General features: G+C 42.1%; 1 protein-coding gene across 1 annotated transcript in view; it reads left to right on the top strand.

Annotated features, from left to right (window-relative positions):
• The window catches only part of LOC106613492 (26S proteasome non-ATPase regulatory subunit 1), a 113,394-nt gene that overhangs the window by 77,086 nt on the left and 9,230 nt on the right, over nucleotides 1-27,078 (top strand). Inside the window, exons 18-22 of the mRNA XM_014215780.2 lie at nucleotides 2,659-2,775; nucleotides 4,376-4,478; nucleotides 14,875-15,044; nucleotides 20,317-20,409; nucleotides 20,819-20,905. Coding sequence (XP_014071255.2) covers nucleotides 2,659-2,775; nucleotides 4,376-4,478; nucleotides 14,875-15,044; nucleotides 20,317-20,409; nucleotides 20,819-20,905 — 570 coding nt within the window. The remainder of the gene's footprint in view (nucleotides 1-2,658; nucleotides 2,776-4,375; nucleotides 4,479-14,874; nucleotides 15,045-20,316; nucleotides 20,410-20,818; nucleotides 20,906-27,078) is intronic.

The raw sequence follows: 27,078 nt of genomic DNA, 5'->3' as shown, positions 1-27,078 counted from the left end.
TTCCAGTTCTCTTCTGCCAATGACTGGAACGAACTGCAAAAATCTCTGAAGCTGGAGACTCATATCTCCCTCACTTGCTTTAAGCACCAGCTGTCGGAGCAGCTCACAGATCACTGCATCTGTACATAGCCCATCTGTAAACAGCCCATCTATCAACCTACCTCATCCCCATACTGTATTTATTTATCTTGCTCCTTTGCACCCCAGTATCTCTACTTGCACATTCATCTTCTGCACATCTACCCTTCCAATGTTTGATTGCTATATTGTAATTACTTCGCCACCATGGCCTATTTATTGCCTTAACTTACCTCATTTGCACTCACTGTATATAGACTTTTTGTTTTCTTTTGTTCTACTGTATTATTGTCTGTATGTTTTGTTTATTCCATGTGTAACTCTGTGTTGTTGTATGTGTCGAATTGCTATGCTTTATCTTGGCCAGGTTGCAGTTGCAAATGAGAACTTGTTCTCAACTAGCCTACCTGGTTAAATAAAGGTGAAAATAAGATCTGAGTTCAGCTCTGCTACTTGCACTTGTATCCTTTTGAAAAGGCCAATGTTTTTTCCTGTCAAGTTTGGGCTGGATAACTTTTCAAAACTTAGTCCCAGCTTTGCCGCACACTTATTAACCTCCTCCAATAAATGTTTCCCTGTGGTTGTGCTCTTCATTGACTGCACTGAAGCAAGCTCATCTGTCATTCAAAGTCTGGGGTTATGCCTCATAAGAATATCAACAACTACGTCTTGTCACGTGCATCACTGCTCTCATCCAGGGCCAAGGAGAAATGGGTGAACTCCTTTACCTTGTCGTTCAACTGTTGTTCCATGTTCTTTGCGATGTCCTCAACACGCCGTGTCACTGTTTGTCTTGACAGGGAAACATTTTCAAACAGCTCTTTCTTGTTGGGGCAAAGTATTGCTGCAGAGTCAATTAAACATTCTTTAATGATTTTGCCCTCAGCGAATGGCTTGCTATGTTTTTAGCAATTTTGTGGGACAGTACATAGCTAGCTCTCGCAATTCTGTTTGCTGAATGCAGTTTTGTGAAAAGTCCTTGCTGCTTTTCCAACTGAGAAAGCAACTCTTTCAATGCACTTGCCCTCTGCTCAGAAGACATTCCTATATTTTGCTGCATGCTTCGTCTGGAAATGTCGGGACAAGTTGTAGTCTTTCAAGACAGCGATGCTCTCTTTGCACACTAAGCACACAGCTTTCTCTGATACCTCAAATAAATATTTCAATGTCCACTCTTGCTGGAACACCCTACATTCATTGTCTACCCTCCTTTTTTAAAATCTTTGTAAAATGTTCCCGCAATTTCTAGCTAGCTACTATTTGTAACTGTGACGTGTGTGTCAGCCTGTCTGTCCTTGTGCAGTTGTTATTTATACGTGCCTTGAAAATATATGTCCCACAAGCGGTGGAAGTTAAATCGTTACACAAAGGCGAGTATTCATTGGGCTTTTAAAATGAATAACAAATACGTTTTTCGAAACTTTACTATTGCAAATTCTTTGTGATCTGAGCATGATTCCGTGGCCCGTATTGAATCTTGTCCTGTGCCGCATATGGCCCCCGGGCCTGCCTTTGCCCAGGCCTGCTCTAGCGCATACCTAATGACAACTTTTTTTTTAATCGTCAATATGAGCATTTGACTTTGTGCCGTTATCAATGAAAACAATTACATCTAAAAGACAAGAGAAGACCTAAATCAAGTAGGCTAGCTAGCTACCTTGTCTCGTTTAGGCTGATTCAGTAATTGTCTAATGTTACTCGGCTTGTTATCAAATATACATTTTACAGACTCATCAATCGGAAAAGTACTCAAATAATTAACATAAAAACAGATTGTATATAGTTTCTTACCTTAATATTGTTGTTCTGATCTCCATGACAGAGCTGTAAAAGATGTGAGAAACATTTCTGGTCTAGTAGAGGTGTGGCAGCATTCACTTTCAGTCTCCGCGCAAAAATTCAAAATTTGCTCAGTCCTACCAACGACTCATTGGCGTCAGTTGTTACTATGGCAATTCAAGATGGCGCTACCCATACCTCTAATAGTAAATGTTCACAATCATAATACAACAAATGCAGATGTTACCATGTTAAATGCACCTGTTTTGTATTAGTGGCTTGAATACATCTCTTTGCTTAGCTTTACTTTCTAAAGTGTTTTCAATCTATGAATCTGATAGAGATCTCAAGTGTAGGCCTCATCTTGGGTCCTCACTGCTGAGTGCTGAGTTTTGCCCTGGCACAGCTGAGCCCGCCCTTCCTCAGATGCCCCTGGTAACTTGTGCCAAGCGGCTGAGCTGGCACCCTCTGCCAGGCTTACTTCTTAATACCCAGGAGAGCGCTGGTCCAAACACTGGCCTAGAAGTTTCTAACTGGACTGAGAGAGCTCACTGTTTACCCACCTGAGTCACTTCTCCCTTAAGGAGCTGGGGCTTATCCTCCTGTAGAACAGCAAAGTACTGTGCTCGTACTTAGTGAGTAGCACCCAACTTTATCTATGTATTTATTTGGAGTCTAAACAACATGATAACCTTGTCTTGAGGATTTACCTGTTTTCTGTTCAAGTTGCCATCTAGGTATTTGTTTAATTTGTGTATTGTATTATCATTGAAAGTTATTTTGTTCTTTCTCTCTTCTCAGGAGGCCATCAACCTGCTGGAGCCCATGACTAATGACCCGGTGAACTATGTGAGACAGGGCGCCCTCATCTCATCAGCTCTCATCATGATCCAGCAGACCGAGGTCACCTGTCCCAAGGTGACTGGAAGTGAAACAGTCCATCCCATTCACAGCCCACATTTAGGAGAGAAATTGGCGACCAGTAACTTTGTTATTCACTGACTTTAATATATCTTCGTTGTATGGCTGATGGTGGAATGATCTGTTTGCATGGTATGCTACTGTAGCCTATTGAAATGTTCTCAACATTGTCTAGAATGTTACTTTTCGTTGCCTGGCTTGCTAGACTGACATATTTTAAATACATTTTTTTACTGTTTGTTTTTTGTTGTTGGTGGGGTGCAAAAAATGATGCAGGTAACGTTGCTATTTGGACCAGTCTTCTGCGCTGTCATGCAGACTGCTGTTTTTGTGATATACTTTTTCGTAATGACAAAGACAAGTTTTATGTCGGACACAAAAATAGAACGTTCATGATTTAATCCATGCCAAAGACGGTAAGATGAAAGGCGATGTTGATACTGAGGGGTTGGCGAGTCTTTGAAATACCTTACCGCAATCATGACTATGCTGGTTGGCGGAAATAAAAGTACAGGCTTTGTCGCCAGTAATACCTTTCAGATATAAAGAAAAGGTGGCAGGTTTTCGGTTCTGTTTGAAAGGGATATCAGTCAGCAGAGGGTAGGAAAGAGAAGGGTGGGGAGGCTAGCTAAAAGGAGCTGCTCTCTCTCTCTCTCCTCGTTTGCACAACAAGCTCTGTCACAGCCGTTTAAGAAATGCCAGACTCATTTTCAAAGCGTCCTCTGGTCTCGGCCTGTACATCAACAGCCTTTGAGCTCGGGGCGGTGTGAAAGATTGTGCAAGAGACTCATTTTAAATTGGAAACGGCAGGAGGCACAACATGTGTGCCTGTGTAATTTTCAGCGTCTTTCCAGATTTTGTTTGGTGTGCTCTCTCACTGGTGATGGTGGCATGGCAGCTTGCGTGACAGTGCGGCGGGTGTGTCAGTACACCTTGGGCATGCAGGTTGTTTATGTAGGCCTACACTGCCATACTGTTATGGACTGCCCGCCTGCTGTTTTTTTTTTTTAAACTAAACTTTTCTTTCATACACACACCCTCTCTGGGTTATTTCGTTGCATGACATTTTTTATGATTGAAGCCACGCTGTCATTAATTGCGGTGGGCCTGTTTAAATGTGAAGCCACACTGATGTTTTCAAGTGTTCTCGAGACAGGAAGGCGATTCGGTGCAGTTGTGTTAAATCGTGTTCGTCGAGTATGTGCCTCCGTGCCTCACACTCCCAGGTGGGCCACTTACTTTACAGGACTCATTTTTTTTATATCTTACATGGAATTATTAACGGTAATGTTTTAACCATATAACCCTTGTTATATATTTATTATTGAGAAGTGTGGCTAGTGAGTTTTTAACCAGCTACTAGTGGCTCTCACTTCATGTCAGTTCCAAATGTGGGCCTTGGCATGCATATTGACTTTATCAAAGCCAAAGTGACGTGGCAGCCAAAAGGTTCCCCATATGCAGCTGAAAAACCGGACAACAAAGAACTTAAGTATATTTCATCGAATACGAGTGCTAGATTGTAATGTGGAGGCCCACCAAATAAACTGAACAATGAGTTTGAGTCATGATGATTTTCGTTGCTTTCCCGGCACAGGTGAACCAGTTCCGGCAGCTCTACTCCAAGGTCATCAATGACAAGCATGATGACGTCATGGCCAAGTTCGGGGCCATCCTGGCCCAGGGCATCCTGGATGCAGGTCAGTGTCTTGTGTCAAGTGTATGTGACTGATATTTGGTGGCAGCGGTGGGGTTTCTTCAGAAAACTTGTGGGTGTATCTGTTTCTGTCTGCTCTTTAGGGGAAGTGTGTGTGTGTGTGTGTGTGTGTGTGTGTGTGTGTGTGTGTGTGTGTGTGTGTGTGTGTGTTGGCAAGATTTACAAGGGGTCCAGTTCCAGCCACCCCTCAGGGCTTGACCACCCCTGTGTCCTGTGATTTTCCCCAACTTCCTTCTCTGGAAGCGATCATGCTACGATGTATTAGCACCTGGCTGTCCAGCACTGAGAACAGCCACATGACTCTTGTTATTACTGTGTGTGTGTGTGTGTTCGTGTTCGCCAGGGTTTCCGTTAGCCGTTAGAGCTGAGATTAACCAAAATGTCAATGTTTTTTGTTGTTGTTGTGGTTATTAAACAACTAATTGACGTCAATTAGTTGGATACACTTTTACGTCTGCTACGTTAAGTTAGATGATACACACAGACCACATACACGGCCACATGAGAGGAATGTTCACAACGACAGGCGAGAGGGATGGAGAAAGTTTGAAAGTATGTCTGATCTACTTTGAAAAACGAGTAAAAATGATTGTCAGACAGCTCTGCACCGTACTTAGGCAGGCTAGCCTAGCTAAATAGGATGACTAAAGACAGTACAGTATGGGGAAAACAGAGAGACTAATGTTAGATGGTTGGCTGGCTGCTACTGCCTGAGTAGAGATCAGATGATGACTAAGGAATGAACAATTATGAAGTCATCAAATAAAACTAAGTGATATACACAACTGAAATATTTGGTTATTTCATAGAAATGTCGTATTTCTCTATGTGGCCCTGACAGAGATGATGGAATATTTTCAATGTTTTGGCAATTGAATGTTCACTGTTTTTGGCTTTGGAATTTAGGTTCATAATTTAGTGGAATTAAATTGGCGCGTGGGTATTTTCGTTAGTCGTTATGTTTATCACACAGCATACATGTACAGAGCCTATGATGAGCAGGAAGTCAGACAGCGCTACAGCTTTGCAAACAGCTCATTTGTTGCTGCTGGAGTGAAACGTGTATTTAAAAGCCCAATCATTGCGTAACAATTCTAAATGCAATCGCGTGTTAAACAGTTTTGATGGCCACGATTTAAAAATATCTATTTTTATTTCTCAAACTGGTAATTGAAGTAAGCTTTCCATTTGCCATTCAAGTGCATATAGGCAACGGTAGGCAGGCTTCAGTGCGTCACACACCACTTTGCAATGAGGTGGAGGCAGTATGCAATTTTTAACATATATTTAATTGTTTGAAATCTGAACGTTTTACTTCATATTAAGATGCATTTCTTACCTTGATTAAAAGTCAAATTCGACCATAGAAACGGTGAGGCAATTATTTCATAGACTTCCATATGTCATTGAAACCATTAGCCTATTTCTCTCATGTTCTATATACGGTTTGGCTATTTAGCAACAAAACAGACAGGGTTAGCTTAGATTGTTGACTTCATGTAAGCTATATTTCGTCTCCAATGTTTATTGAAAACATAAATACATTTGCAGAATGAGCACTTGCTGTCTCTCAAATACATCGTTAAAGTTGGTGTTAGCTAGCGAATTTTTGCCATATTAGCATTGACATGAAATCAGTCAAAACACCTCAAAACAAGACATGATATTGTTAGGGTTGAACTGGCTATTTGTATGCATAACCTTTATAATATACCGGGGAAGCTATGCTACAATATTAAGTATATAAACTACGGGTAAATCAACTGTTGAAGACAAGAAGAACTACAACCGGCAACAGGAAGTGCGTCACGACGCTGGGATCAGCCTGCACGCCGACGACAGGAGGAGCAAGTTTAAACCACGCTCCTCCTCCCTCTGACAGGCCAGCATTGAGCGGGAACTATCTCTGTCAGAGTATAAAAGAGAGAACAATAGAATGTGACACCCTCTTCTTCTGTCTGCCCTGCGAGGTGTTACAGAGAGACCGTATACGAACGACATATTTACCATACACGTGTTTGCATTAATTAAAGTACAACTAAATCAGAAGTTACTATGTGCTGACTATTTTGTTCTGATACCAGAAACAAACTGTCGTAACTTTAACAATATCAAGACCAAGATGAAACGAGCCACTTATGATTCCCCACATGGCAGTTTCTTATCATTCTTGCTAGCAATCTGGCCATCCGGAATCACAACAACACACTGACTTCTACCCCATGGAAGCGCGCACATCGTTTTCGTGACGTTGTAAGCGAACCTATCTAATGGTTTTCAAGTCCACTTTCTTTCATTGTCCACTAGCCAAAGGCACAATCCTAGTTATATTAGCAACCCATGCTAGTTGTTGCATCTTAAGCTCTCCCATCTTTCTAAATTTCCAACATATAGTTTGATCTCTGTCACATGAAACTGCTGGCATGTGCGGTGTGCTGTTGACAAGGGTATTCCCGCTAATTGCATTATGGAATGAACATTCCCATGTAGCCTACAGCCTTCTGCGCATTGCTGTATGTATAATGTGAAGAAATAATAGTTCATCAACATTTTAAGCTAAACGTTCTGATCTGTTGCATCAGCCTCATTGCTTTAAAATATATACAGTGCATTCAGACCTCTTTGACTTTTTCCACATTTTGTTACATTAAAGCCTTATTCTAAAAATGGATTGAATTGTTTTTTTCCCCTCCTCAATCTACACACAATACGTCATAATGACAAAGCAAAAAAAAAAAAAAAAACGTTTTTGTGATTTTTATTTTGCAAATATATTCAAAATAAAAAAAGATAACATTTACATAAGTATTCAAACCTTTTATTCAGTACTTTGTTGAAGCACCTTTGGCAGAGATTACAGCATCGAGTCTTCTTGGGTATGATGCTACAAGCTTGGCACACCTGTATTTGGGGAGTTTCTCCCATTTTTCTCTGCAGATCCTCTCAAGCTCTGTCAAGTTGGATGGTTACCCTTTTTAAGGTCAAAATTGAGGGAGGGTAACTAAATCAACAAAGCCACCAGTTTCACAAAATCACATTGATTTCTCTTAATCCCAGGCCAAAAGCCTCGCTAACGTTTCCATTAGTCATTTATGACCATTTTAGCTTAACAAGCTTTTAAAAGTGAAAAGGGAACAAATGTCAGTAAAACAATGACCTGGCACGGCTAGTATAAGAGAAGAGTGGGTGGTGTTTGCTGTGATTAGGCGGTCAAGGGCTGGGGGTGCAGAGTTAGAATAATAGACTGCCATTGCCCTCTGGGAGACAAATACGGAGAGGAGGATGGAGGGAGTGGGAGGAAGAGAGGTGCGGAGGAGTATCAGGATGAAGGAAAAAGCAGGGTGATTGGAATCGGTGTCGGGAGATGGGGAGGTCCTTCCCCATATAAATAATGTAAAAAGTCCTTTCAGAACGAGTTACTTTGGAGGAATCATTCGATTTAAAATACATTATTACACTGGAAATGGTTCCAATGTAAAATCAGATTAGACAATAGTGGTTAAATCACGTGCCGCTTCAGCCCAGTTTTTTCTATTTAATTTCAGTGATGATGACTTGTGGGTCATTTAATTCCTTTATTTTGACATCTGAAATGGTCCCTCCTAATGCCCCGAACAAATGGATTTTGTCGCCAGAGTGACTCACAGATTCGAGTTGCTGCGCCTAAATGAGTGTCACATTTACATTACATTTTAGTCATTTAGCAGACGCTCTTATCCAGAGCGACTTACAGTAGTGAATGCATACATTTCATACATTTAAAAAAAATATATATATAATTTTCCATACTGGCCCCCCGTGGGAATCGAACCCACAACCCTGGCATTGCAAACACCATGCTCTACCAACTGAGCCACACGGGACCACGTGTCACACAAGTCTCTTTAAAACTTAAGACGCCTCTGGAAGGAGGGGTATGCTCTGTTTTTGTCAATCTATATGGGAATCGAATTGTAATTTTCCTTGGGGAGGGGACTTCTTTTCCCAGAATCCATAGGTGTTATGTGATTACTAGCTAGATCAACTACCATTTTTTTAGTGGTGGCGTAAGGCCCTTCGGCAGTACAGAGCAGAGGGATTTCTTTAGAAAGTTGCCCTGGATAAGAGCATCTTTTACATTATTTTCCAAAAACGTTTTGGAGGAGCTTTGGGAACTGAATACATGAACAGACACTGAAAAGCTTCACATTTAGGGCCGAGATTAAAAGGAGTATAATTCTACGTAATGAATGAGGGAATGTCTGGCGAGACGGAGGGAACGGTTGGGTGTGCGGTTTCTTGCGAGAGCTGCTTTCGAAGGCTAAACCCTCGGTAATGAAATGGAACCCTAATGGTTTCCGCCTGTCACATTTCATATGATTATCCAACCCCACTCATAACTTAAGACTAATACTCCACATCTGAAGTCAAAGTGGTACACTAGAAGTGAAGTGATCGTTCTTTAGGTGGAAGCTGCCTTTACAGTACTCATCACATAGCCTTTCTGCCTGCCTCAACACATGGATAAGTATCTGGGAGCAGTGGCCTGACAGTTAAGGGTAGTAGAGCGAGAGGAAGAGGCGATAGCTTCAGTGTGCTATCTGGCTAACGATCGCGTATTAAGATCTTGTCTGGGCGGTCTAATGCGACAGAAAACAAAGGGGACTCGGGAGTTCTTTATCTTGGCAGGAGAATGGGGGCTCCCGGTTTGATCTTGTCTGTTGCTGTAGTGGCACGGATCGGCTAAAAGCATTATGGGAACACAAATATTGCAAAAGACTAACCCTACTGCAGTACGAGCCCAATATAGGCTCCTTTACTATAATGAGTCACACACACACACACACACACACACACAAAGTGCACATGCACAGCATAATTCTGATTTACACTTGTTGCCGGTGTTAAATTTGACTAAGTATTCTTCAAAATGAAACGAGGCTTGGTTGTGTATACACCAGGTTGTATACACCCGCACCTGATATGTATTTAGACAGCATTTAACACATAGAGGGACCTGCTGGTCTCTATCGAGGTAATACACAAGGTCCAATGTTAGCAGTGTGACATATGCCTTTCTGCTCCAGCCTGTGTTTGGGGTATGCGTATACACATCTGTGAGTGTGTGTGTGTCAAGTGTTTGATGTGCAGCTCTCTGGGACCCCACACACAAACACAAATGTAGACTGTATGCTTGCACGCACACACAAAAGCGCTCACTGTACCCTTGCGCGCACACCAGGGTTTACGGACATTTGACCGAAAGCACTTTTATTTCACGGACATTTGAGAAATTTACCGGACCCATATGAGCAACGTGGGCATCCACCCAGAAATAGTGCCGATTGTAGATTCCATCAATGTAATTGTCGGCATCATTTCCAATCCCCATATATTTATGTAATTGTGATAATTAAATTTGCTAACTTTTCTAAAAATGTGTGTGTGTGTGGGGGGGGGGGAGATCAGGACTGGACAATTATTTTATTTTCCATGGAGGGCCACATTAGAATATATTTTTGCCATCAGCCCAGAATCATATTACAGGATTATACATACTGTGTTGACAGATATCTACTGTAAATCACATCCAGATATGCTACTTTTTAACATGCACAGAAATAAACCACATCCATGTTCTCCTTTTGGTAGGTATTTTCATTATTAAACATGCAATGAACTACCCGGAGGGAAAAGTACACTGTGCATTCAGCACCACGAACAGAACTCTTGTTAACGGGTATGCACAAAACACAAAGAAGGAGCTCAATATTACATTTAAACTACTCAATCAGTGTGAGGAGTGAAGTCTCTGATGGGCATTGACTAGAGCAGTGAAGTCCGGTATAGTTTCTGACGTCGCTATGCGCAGGATTGGTGACAGTCCGTAAGAGATAATCTGTGCCTTGACTTGTTATACACTGCTCAAAAAAATAAAGGGAACACTTAAACAACACAATGTAACTCCAAGTCAATCACACTTCTGTGAAATCAAACTGTCCACTTAGGAAGCAACACTGATTGACAATACATTTCACATGCTGTTGTGCAAATGGAATAGACAACAGGTGGAAATTATCGGCAATTAGCAAGACACCCCCAATAAAGGAGTGGTTCTGCAGGTGGTGACCACAGACCACTTCTCAGTTCTGATGCTTCCAGGCTGATGTTTTGGTCACTTTTGAATGCTGGCGGTGCTTTCACTCTAATGGTAGCATGAGACGGAGTCTACAACCCACACAAGTGGCTCAGGTAGTGCAGCTCATCCAGGATGGCACATCAATGCGAGCTGTGGCAAGAAGGTTTGCTGTGTCTGTCAGCGTAGTGTCCAGAGCATGGAGGCGCTACCAGGAGACAGGCCAGTACATCAGGAGACGTAGAGGAGGCCGTAGGAGGGCAACAACCCAGCAGCAGGACCGCTACCTCCGCCTTTGTGCAAGGAGGAGCAGGAGGAGCACTGCCAGAGCCCTGCAAAATGACCTCCAGCAGGCCACAAATGTGCATGTGTCTGCTCAAACGGTCAGAAACAGACTCCATGAGGGTGGTATGAGGGCCCGACGTCCACAGGTGGGGGTTGTGCTTACAGCCCAACACCGTGCAGGACGTTTGGCATTTGCCAGAGAACACCAAGATTGGCAAATTCGCCACTGGCGCCCTGTGCTCTTCACAGATGAAAGCAGGTTCACACTGAGCACATGTGACAGACGTGACAGAGTCTGGAGACGCCGTGGAGAATGTTCTGCTGCCTGCAACATCCTCCAGCATGACCGGTTTGGCGGTGGGTCAGTCATGGTGTGGGGTGGCATTTCTTTGGGGGGCCGCACAGCCCTCCATGTGCTCGCCAGAGGTAGCCTGACTGCCATTAGGTACCGAGATGAGATACTCAGACCCCTTGTGAGACCATATGCTGGTGCGGTTGGCCCTGGGTTCCTCCTAATGCAAGTCAATGCTAGACCTCATGTGGCTGGAGTGTGTCAGCAGTTCCTGCAAGAGGAAGGCATTGATGCTATGGACTGGCCCGCCCGTTCCCCAGACCTAAATCCAATTGAGCACATCTGGGACATCATGTCTCGCTCCATCCACCAACGCCACGTTGCACCACAGACTGTCCAGGAGTTGGCGGATACTTTAGCCCAGGTCTGGGAGGAGATCCCTCGGAGACCATCCGCCACCTCATCGGGAGCATGCCCAGGCGTTGTAGGGAGGTCATACAGGCACGTGGAGGCCACACACACTACTGAGCCTCATTTTGACTTGTTTTAAGGACATTACATCAAAGTTGGATCATCTGTAGTGTGGTTTTCCACTTTAATTTTGAGTGTGACTCCAAATCCAGACCTCCATGGGTTGATAAATTGGATTTCCATTGATGATTTTTGTGTGATTTTGTTGTCAGCACATTCAACAATGTAAAGACAAAAGTATTTTATAAGATTATTTCATTCATTCAGATCTAGGATGTGTTATTTTAGTGTTCCCTTAATTTTTTTGAGCAGTGTATTTCATCAGTGAAAATGTCTGTTCACATACATAGGTTGACCCAAACAGTACAAAAATCTTCTGAGCATTACTCCTAATCTTTGTAAAGTTTTTTTCATCGAGAGATGCATTGAACCTCGTCTGTGACGATGTTTTGAATAGTTCTCCAATCACTGCATCAGACTGAAGATCGATAAGTTCAAGTTGCAGGTCAGTGGGAGCGTTATCAACATTGAAGGTGAAAGGAGAGGAAACCAACAGCATGTCATTTTCCAACACTTTGAAATCCTCAAAACGACGAGAAAACTCACCGTTCAAAGCACGCAGCAGCGATGTATACTTCTCCCGCTGGACATCTGATAGGGAACAGACTAGAGTTCGACCGATTAATCGGCATGGCCGATTATTTAGGGCTGATTTCAAGTTTCATAACAATCGGTAATCAGCATTTTTGGATGCCGATTATGGACGATTATATTGCTGACCACTTGTTGCGCCGTGTCACTGTTAGTCTTGACAGGGAAACATTTTCAAACAGCTCTTTCTTGTGGGGGCAAAGTCTTGCTGCAGAATCAATTAAACATTCTTTAATGATTTCACCTTCAGCGAATGGCTTGCTATGTTTAGCAATTTTGTGGGACAGAACATAGCTTGCTCTCGCAATTCTGTTTGCTGAATGCAGTTTTGTGAAAAGTCCTTGCTGCTTTTCCAACTGAGAAAGCAACTCTTTCAATGCACTTGCCCTCTGCTCAGAAGACATTCCTATATTTTTCTGCATGCTTCATCTGGAAATTAGAGGTCAACCGATTAATCGGAATGGCCGATTTCAAGTTTTCATAACAATCGGAAATCGGTATTTTTGGGCTTTTTAAAATTTTTATTTTTACTTACATTTTTTTAGACCTTTATTTAACTAGGCAAGTTAGTTAAGAACACATTCTTATTTACACTGACGGCCTAGAAACGGTGGGTTAACTGCCTTGTTCAGAGGCAGAACAACAGATTTTTACCTTGTCAGCTCGGGGATTCAGTCTTGTAACCTTATGGTTAACTAGTCCAACGCTCTAACCACCTGCTTTACATTGCACTCCACGAGGAGCCTGCCTGTTACGCGAATGCAGTAGGAAGCCAAGGTAAGCTAGCTAGCATTAAACTTATCTTAGAAAAAACAATCAATCAATCATAATCTCTAGTTAACTGCACATGATTGATATTACTAGTTTATCTAGCCTGTCCTGCATTGCATATAATCGCTTAGGTACATGTTGCTCCAACCATAAACATCAATGCCTTTCTTAAAATCAATACACAAGTATATATTTTTAAACCTGCATATTTAGTTAATATTTCCTGCTAACATGAATTTCTTTTAACTAAGGAAAATGTGTCACTTCTCTTGCAAACAGAGTCAGGGTATATGCAGCAGTTTGGGCCGCCTGGCTCGTTGCGAAATGTGAAGACTATTTCTTCCTAACAAAGACAGCCGACTTCGCCAAACGGGGATGATTTAACAAAAGCTCATTTGCGAAAAAAGCACAATCGTTGCACGACTGTACCTAACCATAAACATCAATGCCTTTCTTAAAATCAATACACAGATGTATATATTTTTAAACCTGCATATTTAGCTAAAAGAAATCCAGGTTAGCAGGCAATATTAACCAGGTGAAATTGTCATTTTGTGTTCATTGCACGCAGTCAGGGTATATGCAACAGTTTGGGCCGCCTGGCTCGTTGCGAACTAATATGCCAGAATTTATGACATAACATTGAAGGTTGTTCAATGTAACAGGAATATTTAGACTTAGGGATGCCACCCGTTAGATAAAATACGGAACGGTTCCGTATTGCACTGACAGGAAAAACGTTTTGTTTTCGAGATGATAGTTTCCGGATTCGACCATATTAATGACCTAAGGCTCGTATTTCTGTGTGTTATTATGTTATAATTAAGTCTATGATTTGATATAGCAGTATGACTGAGCGGTGGTAGGCAGCAGCAGGCTCGTAAGCGTTCATTCAAACAGCACTTTTTTGCGTTTGCTAGCAGCCCTTCACAATGCATTGCACTGTTTATATCTTCAAGCCTGTCAACTCCCAAGATTAGGCTGGCGTAACCGATGTGAAATGGCTAGCTAGTTAGCCGGGTGCGCGCTAATAGCGTTTCAAACGTCACTTGCTCTGAGACTTGGAGTAGTTGTTTCCCTTCCTCTACATGGGTAACGCTGCTTCGAGAGTGGCTGTTGTCGATGTGTTCCTGGTTTGTTCCCCGGGCTGGCCTTTGCCCCGGCTTGGTGTAGATTGATGTGGGGGAGAAAAAACAATTAAATCCATTTTAGAATAAGGCTGTAACGTGGAAAAAGTCAAGTGGTCTGAATACTTTCCGAATGCATTGTAAGCCTGGGACATCAACTATTCAAAGTTGGCATTAGTAGGAGTCATTTATAGAATTCTGTATTTGTCCATTTTTGCAAATCACACTACTGTGAGGTGTGGCTCCATAACCAAGGTGTACAAGACGCGTACGGGGGAGGATTAGGGGGAAGATGTTATAGGAGATGATTGGTTGGTAGATTAAACCAATGTCTATGCACCGGGAGTTTCTCCCTGTCTTTCTGTATTGGCTGACGAAGACCAAGTTTGACGCTTTGGTCCACCAGACACTTAGCGCATTTGGGCGGAAGTGTCTGAGAACGAGATTAGTTTCATTCTATCCCCCTTTTGCGCCTAACTCTGTCTTTTTGTCTCTCTATTTCTCAGATTTATGGTTGACTGAAGTGGAAGATTATTGTTGCCAAAGCACAAAGATTATCACGACTATGTCAAAACACCCTCTCCTTCCTGTGTGTGTGTGTGTGTGTGTGTGTGTGTGTGTGTGTGTGTGTGTGCGTGTGCGCGCGTGCGTGCGTGCGTGCCTGTAGGTGGCCGTAACGTCACCATCTCGCTGCAGTCGAGGACGGGCCACACCCACATGCCATCAGTGGTGGGCCTGCTGGTATTCACCCAGTTCTGGTTCTGGTTCCCCCTTTCCCATTTCCTCTCCCTGGCCTTCACCCCCACCGCCATCATTGGGCTCAACAAGGACCTCAAGGTAAACAACGTGTGTGGGTGGGGTGCATCTGAAGTATACACATGTACAATTGAAGTCGGAAGTTTACATACAGCTTAGCCAAATACATTTTTTCAAATTTTTTCACATCATACAGTTTTTCACAATTCCTGACATATAATTCTAGTAAAAATTCCCTGTCTTAGGTCAGTGAGGGTCACCCCTTTATTTTAAGAATGTGAAATGTCAGAGTGATTTATTTCAGCTTTTGTTTCTTTCATCACATTCCCAGTGGGTCAGAAGTTTAAATCAAAATCAAATGTATTTATATAGCCCTTCTTACATCAGCTGATATCTCAAAGTGCTGTACAGAAACCCAGCCTAAAACCCCAAACAGCAAGTAATGCAGGTGTAGAAGCACGGTGGCTAGGAAAAACTCCCTAGGAAGGCCAAAACCTAGGAAGAAACCTAGAGAGGAACCAGGCTATGAGGGGTGGCCAGTCCTCTTCTGGCTGTGCCGGGTGGAGATTATAACAGAACATGGCCAAGATGTTCAAATGTTCATAAATGACCAGCATGGTCAAATAATAATAATCACAGTAGTTGTCGAGGGTGCAACAAGTCAGCACCTCAAGAGTAAATGTCATTTGGCTTTTCATAGCCGATCATTGAGAGTATCTCTACCGCTCCTGCTGTCTCTAGAGAGTTGAAAACAGCAGGTCTGGGACAGGTAGCACGTCTGGTGAACAGGTCAGGGTTCTATAGCCGCAGGCAGAACAGTTGAAACTGGAGCAGCAGCACAGCCAGGTGGACTGGGGACAGCAAGGAGTCATCATGCCAGGTAGTCAGTCCTGAGGCATGGTCCTAGGGCTCAGGTCCTCCGAGTGAGAGAGAGAGAGAGAGAGAGAGAGAGAGAGAGAGAGAGAGAGAGAGAGAGAAAGAGAGAAAGAAAGAGAGAATTACAGAGAGCATACTTAAATTCACATAGGACACCGGATAAGACAGGAGAAATACTCCAGATATAACAGACTGACCCTAGCCCCCCGACACAAACTACTGCAGCATAAGTTTACATACAGTACACTCAATTAGTATTTGGTAGCATTGCCTTTAAATTGTTTAACCTGTTAGGGCTAGGGGGCAGTATTGACACGGCCGGATAAAAAAAACGTACCCGATTTAATCTGGTTACTACTCCTGCCCAGTAACTAGAATATGCATATAATTATTGGCTTTGGATAGAAAACACCCTAAAGTTTCTAAAACTGTTTGAATGGTGTCTGTGAGTATAACAGAACTCAAATGGCAGGCCAAAACCTGAGAAGATTCCATGCAGGAAGTGGCCTGTCTGACAAGTTGTGTTTCATCTTGGCTCTTTTTATTGAAGACTGAGGATCTTTGCTATAACGTGACACTTCCTACGGCTCCCATAGGCTCTCAGAGCCCGGGAAAAAGCTGAACGATATCGAGGCAGCCTCTGGCTGAAACACATTATCGCTTTTGGCAAGTGGCCGATCAGAGTACTATGGGCTTAGGCGCGTGCCCGAGTCGACCCCATGCTTTATTTTCTTTCGTCTGTTTACCTAAACGCAGATTCCCGGTCGGAATATTATCGCTTTTTTATGAGAAAAATGGCATAAAAATTGATTTTAAACAGCGGTTGACATGCTTCGAAGTACGGTAATGGAATATTTAGAATTTTTTTGTCACGAATTGCGCCATGCTCGTCACCCTTATTTACCCTTTCGGATAGTGTCTTGAACGCACGAACAAACCGCCGCTATTTGGATATAACAATGGATTATTTTGAACCAAACCAACATTTGTTATTGAAGTAGAAGTCCTGGGAGTGCATTCTGACGAAGACAGCAAAGGTAATAAGATTTTTCTTATAGTAAATCTGACTTTGGTGAGTGCTAAACTTGCTGGGTGTCTAAATAGCTAGCCCTGTGATGCCGGGCTATCTACTGAGAATATTGCAAAATGTGCTTTCACCGAAAAGCTATTTTAAAATCGGACATATCGAGTGCATAAAGGAGTTCTGTATCTATAATTCTTAAAATAATTGTTATGCTTTTTGTGAACGTTTATCGTGAGTAATTTAGTAAATTCACCGGCAGTGTTCGGTGGGAATGCTAGTCACATGCTAGTCACATGCTAATGTAAAAAGCTGGTTTTTGATATAAATATGAACTTGATTGAACAAAACATGCATGTATTGTATAACATAATGTCCTAGGGTTGTCATCTGATGAAGATCATCAAAGGTTAGTGCTGCATTTAGCTGTGGTTTGGGTTTATGTGACATTATATGCTAGCTTGAAAAATGGGTGTATGATTATTTCTGGCTGGGTACTCTGCTGACATAATCTAATGTTTTGCTTTCGTTGTAAAGCCTTTTTGAAATCGGACAGTGTGGTTAGATTAACGAGAGTCTTGTCTTTAAAATGGTGTAAAATAGTCATATGTTTGAAAAATTGAAGTTTTTGCATTTTTGAGGTTTTTGAATAACGCGCCACAGGATTACACTGGCTGTTACGTAGGTGGGACGATTTGGTGCCACCTGCCCTAGAGAGGTTAACTTGGGTCAAACGTTTCGGGTAGCCTTCCACAAGCTTCCCATAATATGTTGAGTGAATTTTGGCCCATTCCTCCTGACAGACATTGTCAGGTGACCCTGTACAATTATAATAAAATCTATTGTAAGCCCCGTTCAGCAGGGAACATATAGCCAGATAAGAGTTCTCCTGTAACTTAACTGTAACTTCGAAATGTTTATAAATGAATTAAAAATGAAAAGCTGAAATGTCCTGAGTCAATGAGTATTCAACCACTTTGTTATGGGAAGCCTAAATAAATTCAGGAGTAAAAATGTGCTTAAGTCACATAGTAAGTTGCATGGTGTTAAACATGATTTTTGAATGACTACCGTGATGTCCGGACTATTAAGCGCACCTGAATATAAGCCGCACCCACTGAATTTAAAAAATATATATTATTTTGAACATAAATAAGCCGCACATGTCTATAAGCCGCAGGTGCCTACCGGTACATTGAAACAAATGAACTTTACACAGGCTTTAACGAAACACGGCTTGTAACAAAAATAAATAGGCTTTAACGAAACACGGCTTGTAACAAAAAAATAATAATTAGCAGTAAGCTTAAGTTGTCTTTTTGCACTGAGTCAATTCCTCACGCTGCTGTTTCCAACGTCTTATCATTGACTCATTAAGACCAAGCTCCCGTGCAGCAGCTCTATTTCCTTTTCCAACAGCCAGATCAATCGCCTTCAACTTGAAAGCTGCATCATATGCATTTCTCCGTGTCTTTGCCATGATGAGGGTGACAAAATGACTACCGTGATCAGAATGATGAAGTTTGAGAGCGCTCGATTTAATCTAAACAGTAAACAAAAAAGTTGTTTGACCTTAACCCGTTCGGCAATTTCATTGGTCTAATGAAAGCTTCATGCCGCCAAAAAACTGAGCACGTCACAGAATGTTTTTTTTTTGGAAACAAAAAATTGAAAGTGGGAAAAATCCATATATTAGCCGCGTCATTATTTAAGCTGCGAGGTTCAAAGCCTGGGAAAAAAGTTGCGGCTTATAGTCCGGAATTTACGGTACCTAATCTCTTTAACCCACACATACAGTTATCTGTAAATTCCCTCAGTCGAGCAGTGAATTTCAAACACAGATTCAACCACAAAGACCAGGGAGGTTTCCCAATGCCTCGCAAAGAAGGGCATCAAATTGGTAGATGGGTAAGTTATTAATAACACTTTGGATGGTGTATCAAATCACTACAAAGATACAGGTCTTCCTAACTCAGTTACAGAGTTTAATTGGCTGTGATGGGAGAAATCTGAGGATGAATCAACAACATTGTAGTTAGTCCACAATACTGACAGAATGAAAAAGAAGCCTTTAAATAATACACATATTCCAAAACATGCATCCTGTTTGCAATAAGGCACAAAAGTAATACTACAAAAAAATTGCCAAAGCAATTCATTTTCTGTGCTGAATACAAAGTGTGGCAAATCCAATACAACACTTTACTGAGTACCACTCTCCATATTTTCAAGCATAGTGGTGGCTGCATCATGCTATGGACAATAATGGAAAACAATGAATGTTTTTAAGTGTAGGAGTTAGTTTTGACTTAAATCTACTTGGAGACCTATGGCAAGACCTGAAAATGGTTGTCTAGCAATGGTCAACAACCAATTCAACAGAGCTTGAAGAATTTTAAAAATAATAATGGGAGAATGTTGCACAGTCCCAGTGTGGAAAGCTCTTAGAGACTTACCCAGAAAGACTCACAGCTGTAATCGGTGCCAAAGGTCCTTCTACAAATTATTCACTCAGGGGTGTGAATACTTATGTACTGAAAATGAGATATTTCTGTATTCCATTTTCAATAAATTTGCAGAAATGTCTAATGTTTTCACTTTGTCATTATGGGGTATTGTGTGTAGATGAGTTAAAACAATCTATTTAATTTTGAATTCAGGCTGTAAAACAACAATGTGGAATAAGTCAAGGGTCTGAATACTTTCTGAAGGCACTGTAGACAATGATCCCTCCTGCCTCCACCTGTGCCAGCCTTAGCATTTGCCCAGATCAGCAGTTGTGCACAGTGGCTTTTTTTGCGCCTAGAGGAAAAGACGTTGTTTACCAGCACTCATATTGCGCCAACCTACTGCAGCCATGCCATTCCATGCCAGCCTTTTATCGCAGGTGAAGTCACCCACTGCTTTGACAGCCAGAGAAGCACTTTATGTTCCCCTTCCCTCTCATACTTACCACCCTGCAGAGAACAGAAGTGAGTTATGACATAACATTAAACTAACTGAAAGCCTCTCTGGTCAGTGGTGGCTCCCTATATGGTTCTGTTTAAGAATTTGACGGGAAATGTTAAGACATTAATTTCCTGTGGGCATTATCAGTTGACTACAAGAGAGTAGGAGTTATACTATTTTGTTCCTGTGAAATAAATAATTTGTATTATTTACAGCTGACTTTCCATGAAAACGCATTTCAGATACAACGCTCAATGCGCTCGTATACATACGTACATACCATGCGCCGTAACTACTATGCTCACCAATAGCTTTTTCATTTTTGTTTAAATTCTGAGTGGTATTAGTATCAATGTGGCCAATGGAAGGTGGTGTTTTCAGCGTTTCTTGTTGTCAAACCAGTCTATGAATAAGTCAAACGGAACATCCCTTTTCAATAGGTGATGGGTCAGACTTTACAATCATTGCTTTTTTCTGGTGTTTGACCACACTCTCCCCCCCATCCAGATGCCCAAGGTACAATACCGCTCCAACTGTAAGCCCTCCACCTTCGCCTACCCTCCGGCCCTGGAGGTGCCCAAGGAGAAAGAGAAGGAGAAGGTGAGAGTCCCCCAACAGCGAAAGGATGTCACATTGTTTTGATCGATTGAAGTCATATTTGCTGCTACTCACGGTTGTCATTCTGAATGAAGTTTCCTCAGCCGAGATCAATTTCTTGGAGGGTTTTGTTATTAGTGTCCCTTTTTTTAAATCTTTCTCATCATTTTAATTTCATTGCCATGTTCGCAGTCTGAGACCAAGTTATTTTAGCTGCTCAGTCTAGGGCACAAATTTTGTTTCATTTTAGAACCGAGGTACAATATAATATCGTAATAAAAAAAACTGGCTATTTTGTGGTTCATGCATTCTAAGAAGTATTCTGATTGGCCTCAGTGCCTAAAGTATTGTTTTACCTTTCTTTGCAATACTCCCTTCATTTAGTCTCTCACTCCCTCTTTCTCCATGAAAGGTGTCTACTGCTGTTCTCTCCATCACAGCCAAAGCTAAGAAGAAGGAAAAGGAGAAGAAGGAGAAGGAGGAGGACAAGATGGAAGTGGTGAGTGTGTGGAAACAAAACCCATCCTTTTACGACAGCCAGCCCCATAGAGACCACTTTCTATTTTTTGAATTTTTTTTACGTCAAACGAAGTCTTCGTTTCTATGTAGTTGTTTTCAACCATCCTTAAGCAAGAATCCTGTAGCCCCCGTACCAAACAGTGCTCTGCTCAATCTGAACAGTCTATTGAGGAACGGTCCGTGTAATTGATAGTGAGGTGCTAATGGTTCAAAGACCTGAACCACAGTCTGAGACATTTTGGGCCCTGTACCAGGGCTCTTTAAAGGGGTAGTTCACTCCAAATACATAAACTGCTTATCGATTTCTTACCTCAGAAGTCATGTCCAGGCACATAGACTAAATCGAATCACATTTTATTGGTCACATACACATGGTTATCAGATGTTAATGCGAGTGGAGCGAAATGCTTGTGCTTCTAGTGCCGACTACTGCAGAGACGACCATTTCAAAGGTAAGAAAACGCTAAATTGAAATGTGAGTGAACTATCCCTTTAAAGCAGCAGTTATTACAAAATATGAAATGAGGGAACTATCCCTTTAACCTCTATGGGCTAGGTGGGACGCTAGCGTCCCCCCCGTGGTGCACTCCATCAACAGCAGGTGCATTTCAAGAGCGGCAAATTTGAAACCAAATAAATGTCAAAATTCAAATTTTTCAAACATACAACTATCTTACACCCTTTGAAAGATAAACATCTCCTTAATCTAACCACGTTGTCCGATTTCAAAAAGGTTTTACGGCGAAAGCATAAAGTTAGATTATGTTAGGAGAGTACATTGACAATAGCTGTGTGTAATGTTTTGTCAATTCAAAGACAGGGTCACCAAAACCATAAAACCAGCTAAAATGATGCACTAACCTTTTACAATCTCCATCAGATGACACTCCTAGGACATTATGTTAGACAATGCATGCATTTTTAGTTCTATCAAGTTCATATTTATATCCAAAAACAGCGTTTTACTATGGCATTGATGTTGAGGAAATCGTTTCCCTCCAATAACCGGCAGTCAAGTCAGCACCACAAATTAAATAATTAAAATTAGAAAACATTGGTAAAATATTATATTGTCATTTAAAGAATTATAGATTTACATCTCTTGAACGCAATCAACTTGCCAGATTTAAAAATAACCTTACTGGGAAATCACACTTTGCAATAATCTGAGCACTGCGCCCAGAAAAATACGCGTTGCGATACAGACTAGCCGCCATGTTGGGGAGATCTAAAATCGAAAATACTATGTAAATAATCCATTACCTTTGATTCTCTTCATCAGATGTCACTTCCAGGTATCACAGGTCCATAACGAATGTAGTTTTGTTCAAAAAAGCTCATCATTTATGTCCAAAAATCTCCGTCTTGTTAGCACATGATCTAAGCCCGCCGGACTTCACTTCATGAACGAGGGGAAAAAATATATTTACGTTCGTTCAAACATGTCAAACGTTGTATAGCATAAATCATTAGGGCCTTTTTTAACCAGAACATGAATAATATTCAAGGTGGACGAATGCATTCTCTTTTATAACGTATTGGAACGAGGGTACCCAACATGAACTCGCGCGCCAGGTGTCTAATGGGCCATCATCGTTCCATGGCTCTTGTTCGGTCAGATCTCACAGTAAAAGACTCAAAACACTTTGTAAAGGCTGGTGACATCTAGTGGAAGCAATAGGAAGTGCCAAAATATTCCTCAGCCCCTGTGTTTTTCAATGGCATAGGTTTAAAGGTAATACAACACATCAGATATCCACTTCCTGTCAGAATCTGTCTCAGGGTTTTGCCTGCCAAATGAGTTCTGTTATACTCACAGACACCATTCAAACAGTTTTAGAAAGTTTAGGGTGTTTTCTATCCATATATAATAAGTACATGCATATTCTAGTTACTGGGTAGGATTAGTAACCAGATTAAATCGGGTACGTTTTTTTATCCAGCCGTGAAAATACTGCCCCCTAGCCCCAACAGGTTAAGGAGCAGCTAGTTCTCAGCCTTGGCAGGGTCCCACAGCCCCTCTCTCCACTGATGTGACCAACTCACCCATGAAGCACACAGCTGGAACACACCAAACAAATCAAATTGTATTTGTCACATGCTTCATAAACAACAGGTGTAGACTAACTGTGAAATGCTTATTTGCGGGTCCTTTTCCAACAATGTAGAGTAAAAAAAATATATAGAGATATGTATATATTAGTACCAGTCAAAAGTTTGGACACCAACTCATTCAAGGGTTTTTCTTTATTTGTACTATTTTCTGCATTGTAGAATAATAGTGAAGACATCAAAACTATGAAAAAACACATAGAATAATGTAGTAACCAAAAAAGTGTTAAACAATTCAAAATATATTTTATATTTGAGATTCTTCAAAGTAACCACCCTTTGCCTTGATGACAGCTTTGCACACTCTTGGCATTCTCTCAACCAGCTTCATAAGCTAGTCACCTGGAATGCATTTCATTTAACAGGTGTGCCTTGTTAATTTGTGAAATTCTTTCCTCAATGCGTTTGAGCCAATCAGTTGTGTTGTGACATGGTTGGGGTGGTATACAGAAGATAGCCCTATTTGTTAAAAGACCAAGTCCATATTATGGCAAGAACAGCTCAAATAAGCAAAGAGAAACGACAGTCCATTATTAAGACATGGTCAGTCAATGCTGCAGCAGAGGATAAGTTCATTAGAGTTAACTGCACCTCAGATTGCAGCCTAGATAAATGCTTCACAGAGTTCAAGTAACAGACACATCTCAATATCAACTGTTCAGAGGAGACTGTGTGATTCAAGCCTTCATGGTCGAATTGCTGCAAAGAAACCACTACAAAAGGACACCAATAAGAAGAAGAGACTTGCTTGGGCCAAGAAACACATTAGACCGGTGGAAATCTGTCCCTTGATCTGATGAGTCCAAATTGAAGATTTTTGGTTCCAACCGCTGTGTCTTTGTGAGACGCAGAGTAGGTGAACGGATGATCTCTGCATTTGTTGTTCCATCCGTGAAGCATGGAGGAGGTGTGATGGTATGTTGGTGCTTTTCTGGTGACACTGTTGCTGATTTATTTACAATTCAAGGCACACTTAACCAGCATCGCTACCACAGCATTCTGCAGCGATATGCCATCCCATCTAGTTTGCGCTTAGTGGGACTATCATTTGTTTTTCAACAGGACAATGACCCAACACACCTCCAGGCTGTGTAAGGGCTATTTGACCAAGAAGGAGAGTGATGGAGTGCTGCATCAGATGACCTGGCCCCCACAATCACCTGACCTCAACCCAATTGAGAGGGTTTTAGATGAGTTGGACCGCAGAGTGAAGGAAAAGCAGCCAACAAGTGCTCAGCATATGTGAGAACTCCTTCAAGACTGTTGAAAATGTTCCTCATGAAGCTGGTCGAGAGAATTCAAAGAGTATGCAAAACTGTCATCAAGGCAAAGGGTGGCTACTTTGAAGAATCTCAATATTAAAAAAATATTTTGGTTAGTTGAACACTTTTTTTGGTTACTACATGATTCCATATGTGCTATTTCATAGTTTGTCTTCTATTATTCTACAATGTAGAAAGAGAAAAAAAAAAGAAAAAAATTGACTTTTGAAAGAGTAGTAGGTGTGTCAACTTTTGACTGGTACTGTATAAATAAAAAAATGTGGGTTCACAGTTTAGACCGATCCGAGGTCCCAGTACTGAACAGTACTGATACGTGTACCGTTATGCACCAGTATTGCTTTTAGTAGGATGTCGACCACAGGGAATTATCGCCATGTTTGGTTTCATGTCCTCGTTGAGGAATTGCTTTGCGATCTGAGGCGAAGTTGGATCGTCTTATTTTGATTGATTGGGCTTGCTGTCATCAAGGTTAAGGAGAAGGGGGGATATTGTAGCCTTGTGTTATATCAGTGTTTTAGTTTAACCATTTTCTCACACAAACACTGTATGGGAGTGTTTGTTCTGTAGTAAACACACACACACACACAGACAAACAGGCGTGCTGATACGAGTCGCTGCACCACTATGGTTCAGTTTTCAGCCTAGCGTCAGACAGTGCAGGGCTTCCTGGTAGCAGCCGGTTCCACACATGCATGGTAGAGGCCTGGGCAGGGAACAGATGAGATGCAGGGATAGGTAACACCGGGAGGGCATACATAGAATGACAGGCAAGGTTTGTTTGTTTATTTCAGGTGTAGATGCACGGTGGCTAGGAAAAACTCCCTAGAAAGGACAGAACCTAGGAAGAAACCTAGAGAGGAACCAGGCTATGAGGGGTGGCCAGTCCTCATAGCAAATCAGCAACAGGTCAGCACCTCAGGAGTAAATGTCAGTTGGCTTTTCGTAGCCGATCACATTCAGAGTATCTTTACCGCTCCTGCTGTCTCTAGAGAGTTGAAAACAGCAGGTCTGGGACAGGTAGCACGTCCGGTGAACAGGTCAGGGTTCCATAGCCGCAGGCAGAACAGTTGAAACTGGAGCAGCAGCACGACCAGGTGGACAGCAAGGAGTCATCAGGTCAGATGATCCTAGGGGGTATGCCTCTAATTTGATAATGCCTCTAATTTCACGATGGCATCCCCTTTGTGTGGCCTTAATACACCCTAAAAGAAAATCATGCCTTTTGCGGCCAGTGGCCGTTGTGCTCTTGGCCCGAGTGCTGCGTTGTGACCTACTCCCTGAGTGCTGCGTGCTCTGAAGCACCTCTCACTCAAGTGGCTCTCCATCATGTGATTGGGTCTTTCTCACAGGCTACAGGTGAAGACAGACAAATCGGGGACGCAGCTGCGCGCATCCTTATCCAATTCCGAGGTGCATATTGAAGATATTGGAAGAACTGTCCATTTACTTTCCGTCGGCCAACAAAATGAGTAGGCCTAACAAACAGCAAAAGCACTAGCCTTTGTCAATCTACTTTCCCCCATAGTACAAAAGTTGACCTATTCTGTGCGAGAAATAAATATTACAAACATAGCCTGGGACAGTTGTGGGATGCGATAATTACTACTAGCATCAACAAAAACTTTTTTACGCAATATGGCTGATGCAGCATATGAATGTTTAGCTGTAAATGTTGATAAACTATTAGGCTATTCACGTTATAGAGCAGCAATGTGCACATGGCAGTAGGCTATAAGCAGGAATGTTCCATTAACAGGAAAACACTTATCAAAAGTGACCACAAATGCTACTATGCATGTAATGCTAATGACCATCAGCAGCATCAGAGCTCGGAGAAGCCTAATTACCGTGACTAAGCGGTCACGTGGAATTTGACTGCCTGCATGACTCGTGACCGCAGGTGTGGGGGTAATACGGTAACCGCAATAGCCCTATGCACAACTCCAATTGAGGTTTAGGTCTTGGAGAATATTTTGAACCAAATAAACTCAGCAAAAAATGAAACGTCCCTTTTTCAGGACCCTGTCTTTCAAAGATAATTTGTAAAAATCCAAATAACTTCACAGATTTTCATTGTAAAGGGTTTAAACACTGTTTCCCATGCTTGTTCAATGAACCATAACCAATTAATGAACATGCACCTGTGGAACGGTTGTTAAGACACTAACAGCTTGCAGACGGTAGGCAATTAAGGTCACAGTAATGAAAACGTAGGACACTAAAGAGGCCTTTCTACTGACTCTGAAAAACACCAAAAGAAAGATGCCCAGGGTCCCTGCTCATCTGCATGAACGTGCCTTAGGCATGGTGCAAGGAGGCATGAGGACTGCAGATGTTTCCAGGGCAATAAATTGCCATGTCCGTACTGTGAGGCGCCTAAGACAGCGCTACAGGGAGACGGGACGGACGGCTGTTCGTCCTCGCAGTGGCAGACCACATGTAACAACACCTGCACAGGATCGGTACATCTGAACATCACACCTGCGGGACAGGTACAGGATGGCAACAACTGCCCGAGTTACATCAGGAACGCACAATCCCTCCATCAGTGCTTTGACTGTCCGCAATAGGCTGAGAGAGGCTGGACTGAGGGCTTGTAGGCCTGTTGTAAAGCAGGTCCTCACCATCTATGGGCACAAACCCACCGTCGCTGGACTAGACAGGAATGGCAAAAAGTGCTCTTCACTGACATGTTGCAGTTTTGTCTCCCCAGGGGTGATGGTCAGATTCGCGTTTATTGTCGAAGGAATGAGCGTTT

This window comes from Salmo salar, chromosome ssa10 (assembly GCF_905237065.1).
Source record: "Salmo salar chromosome ssa10, Ssal_v3.1, whole genome shotgun sequence".
NCBI classification, from domain to species: domain Eukaryota; kingdom Metazoa; phylum Chordata; class Actinopteri; order Salmoniformes; family Salmonidae; genus Salmo; species Salmo salar.
This window is presented reverse-complemented; position numbering and strand designations above follow the sequence as displayed.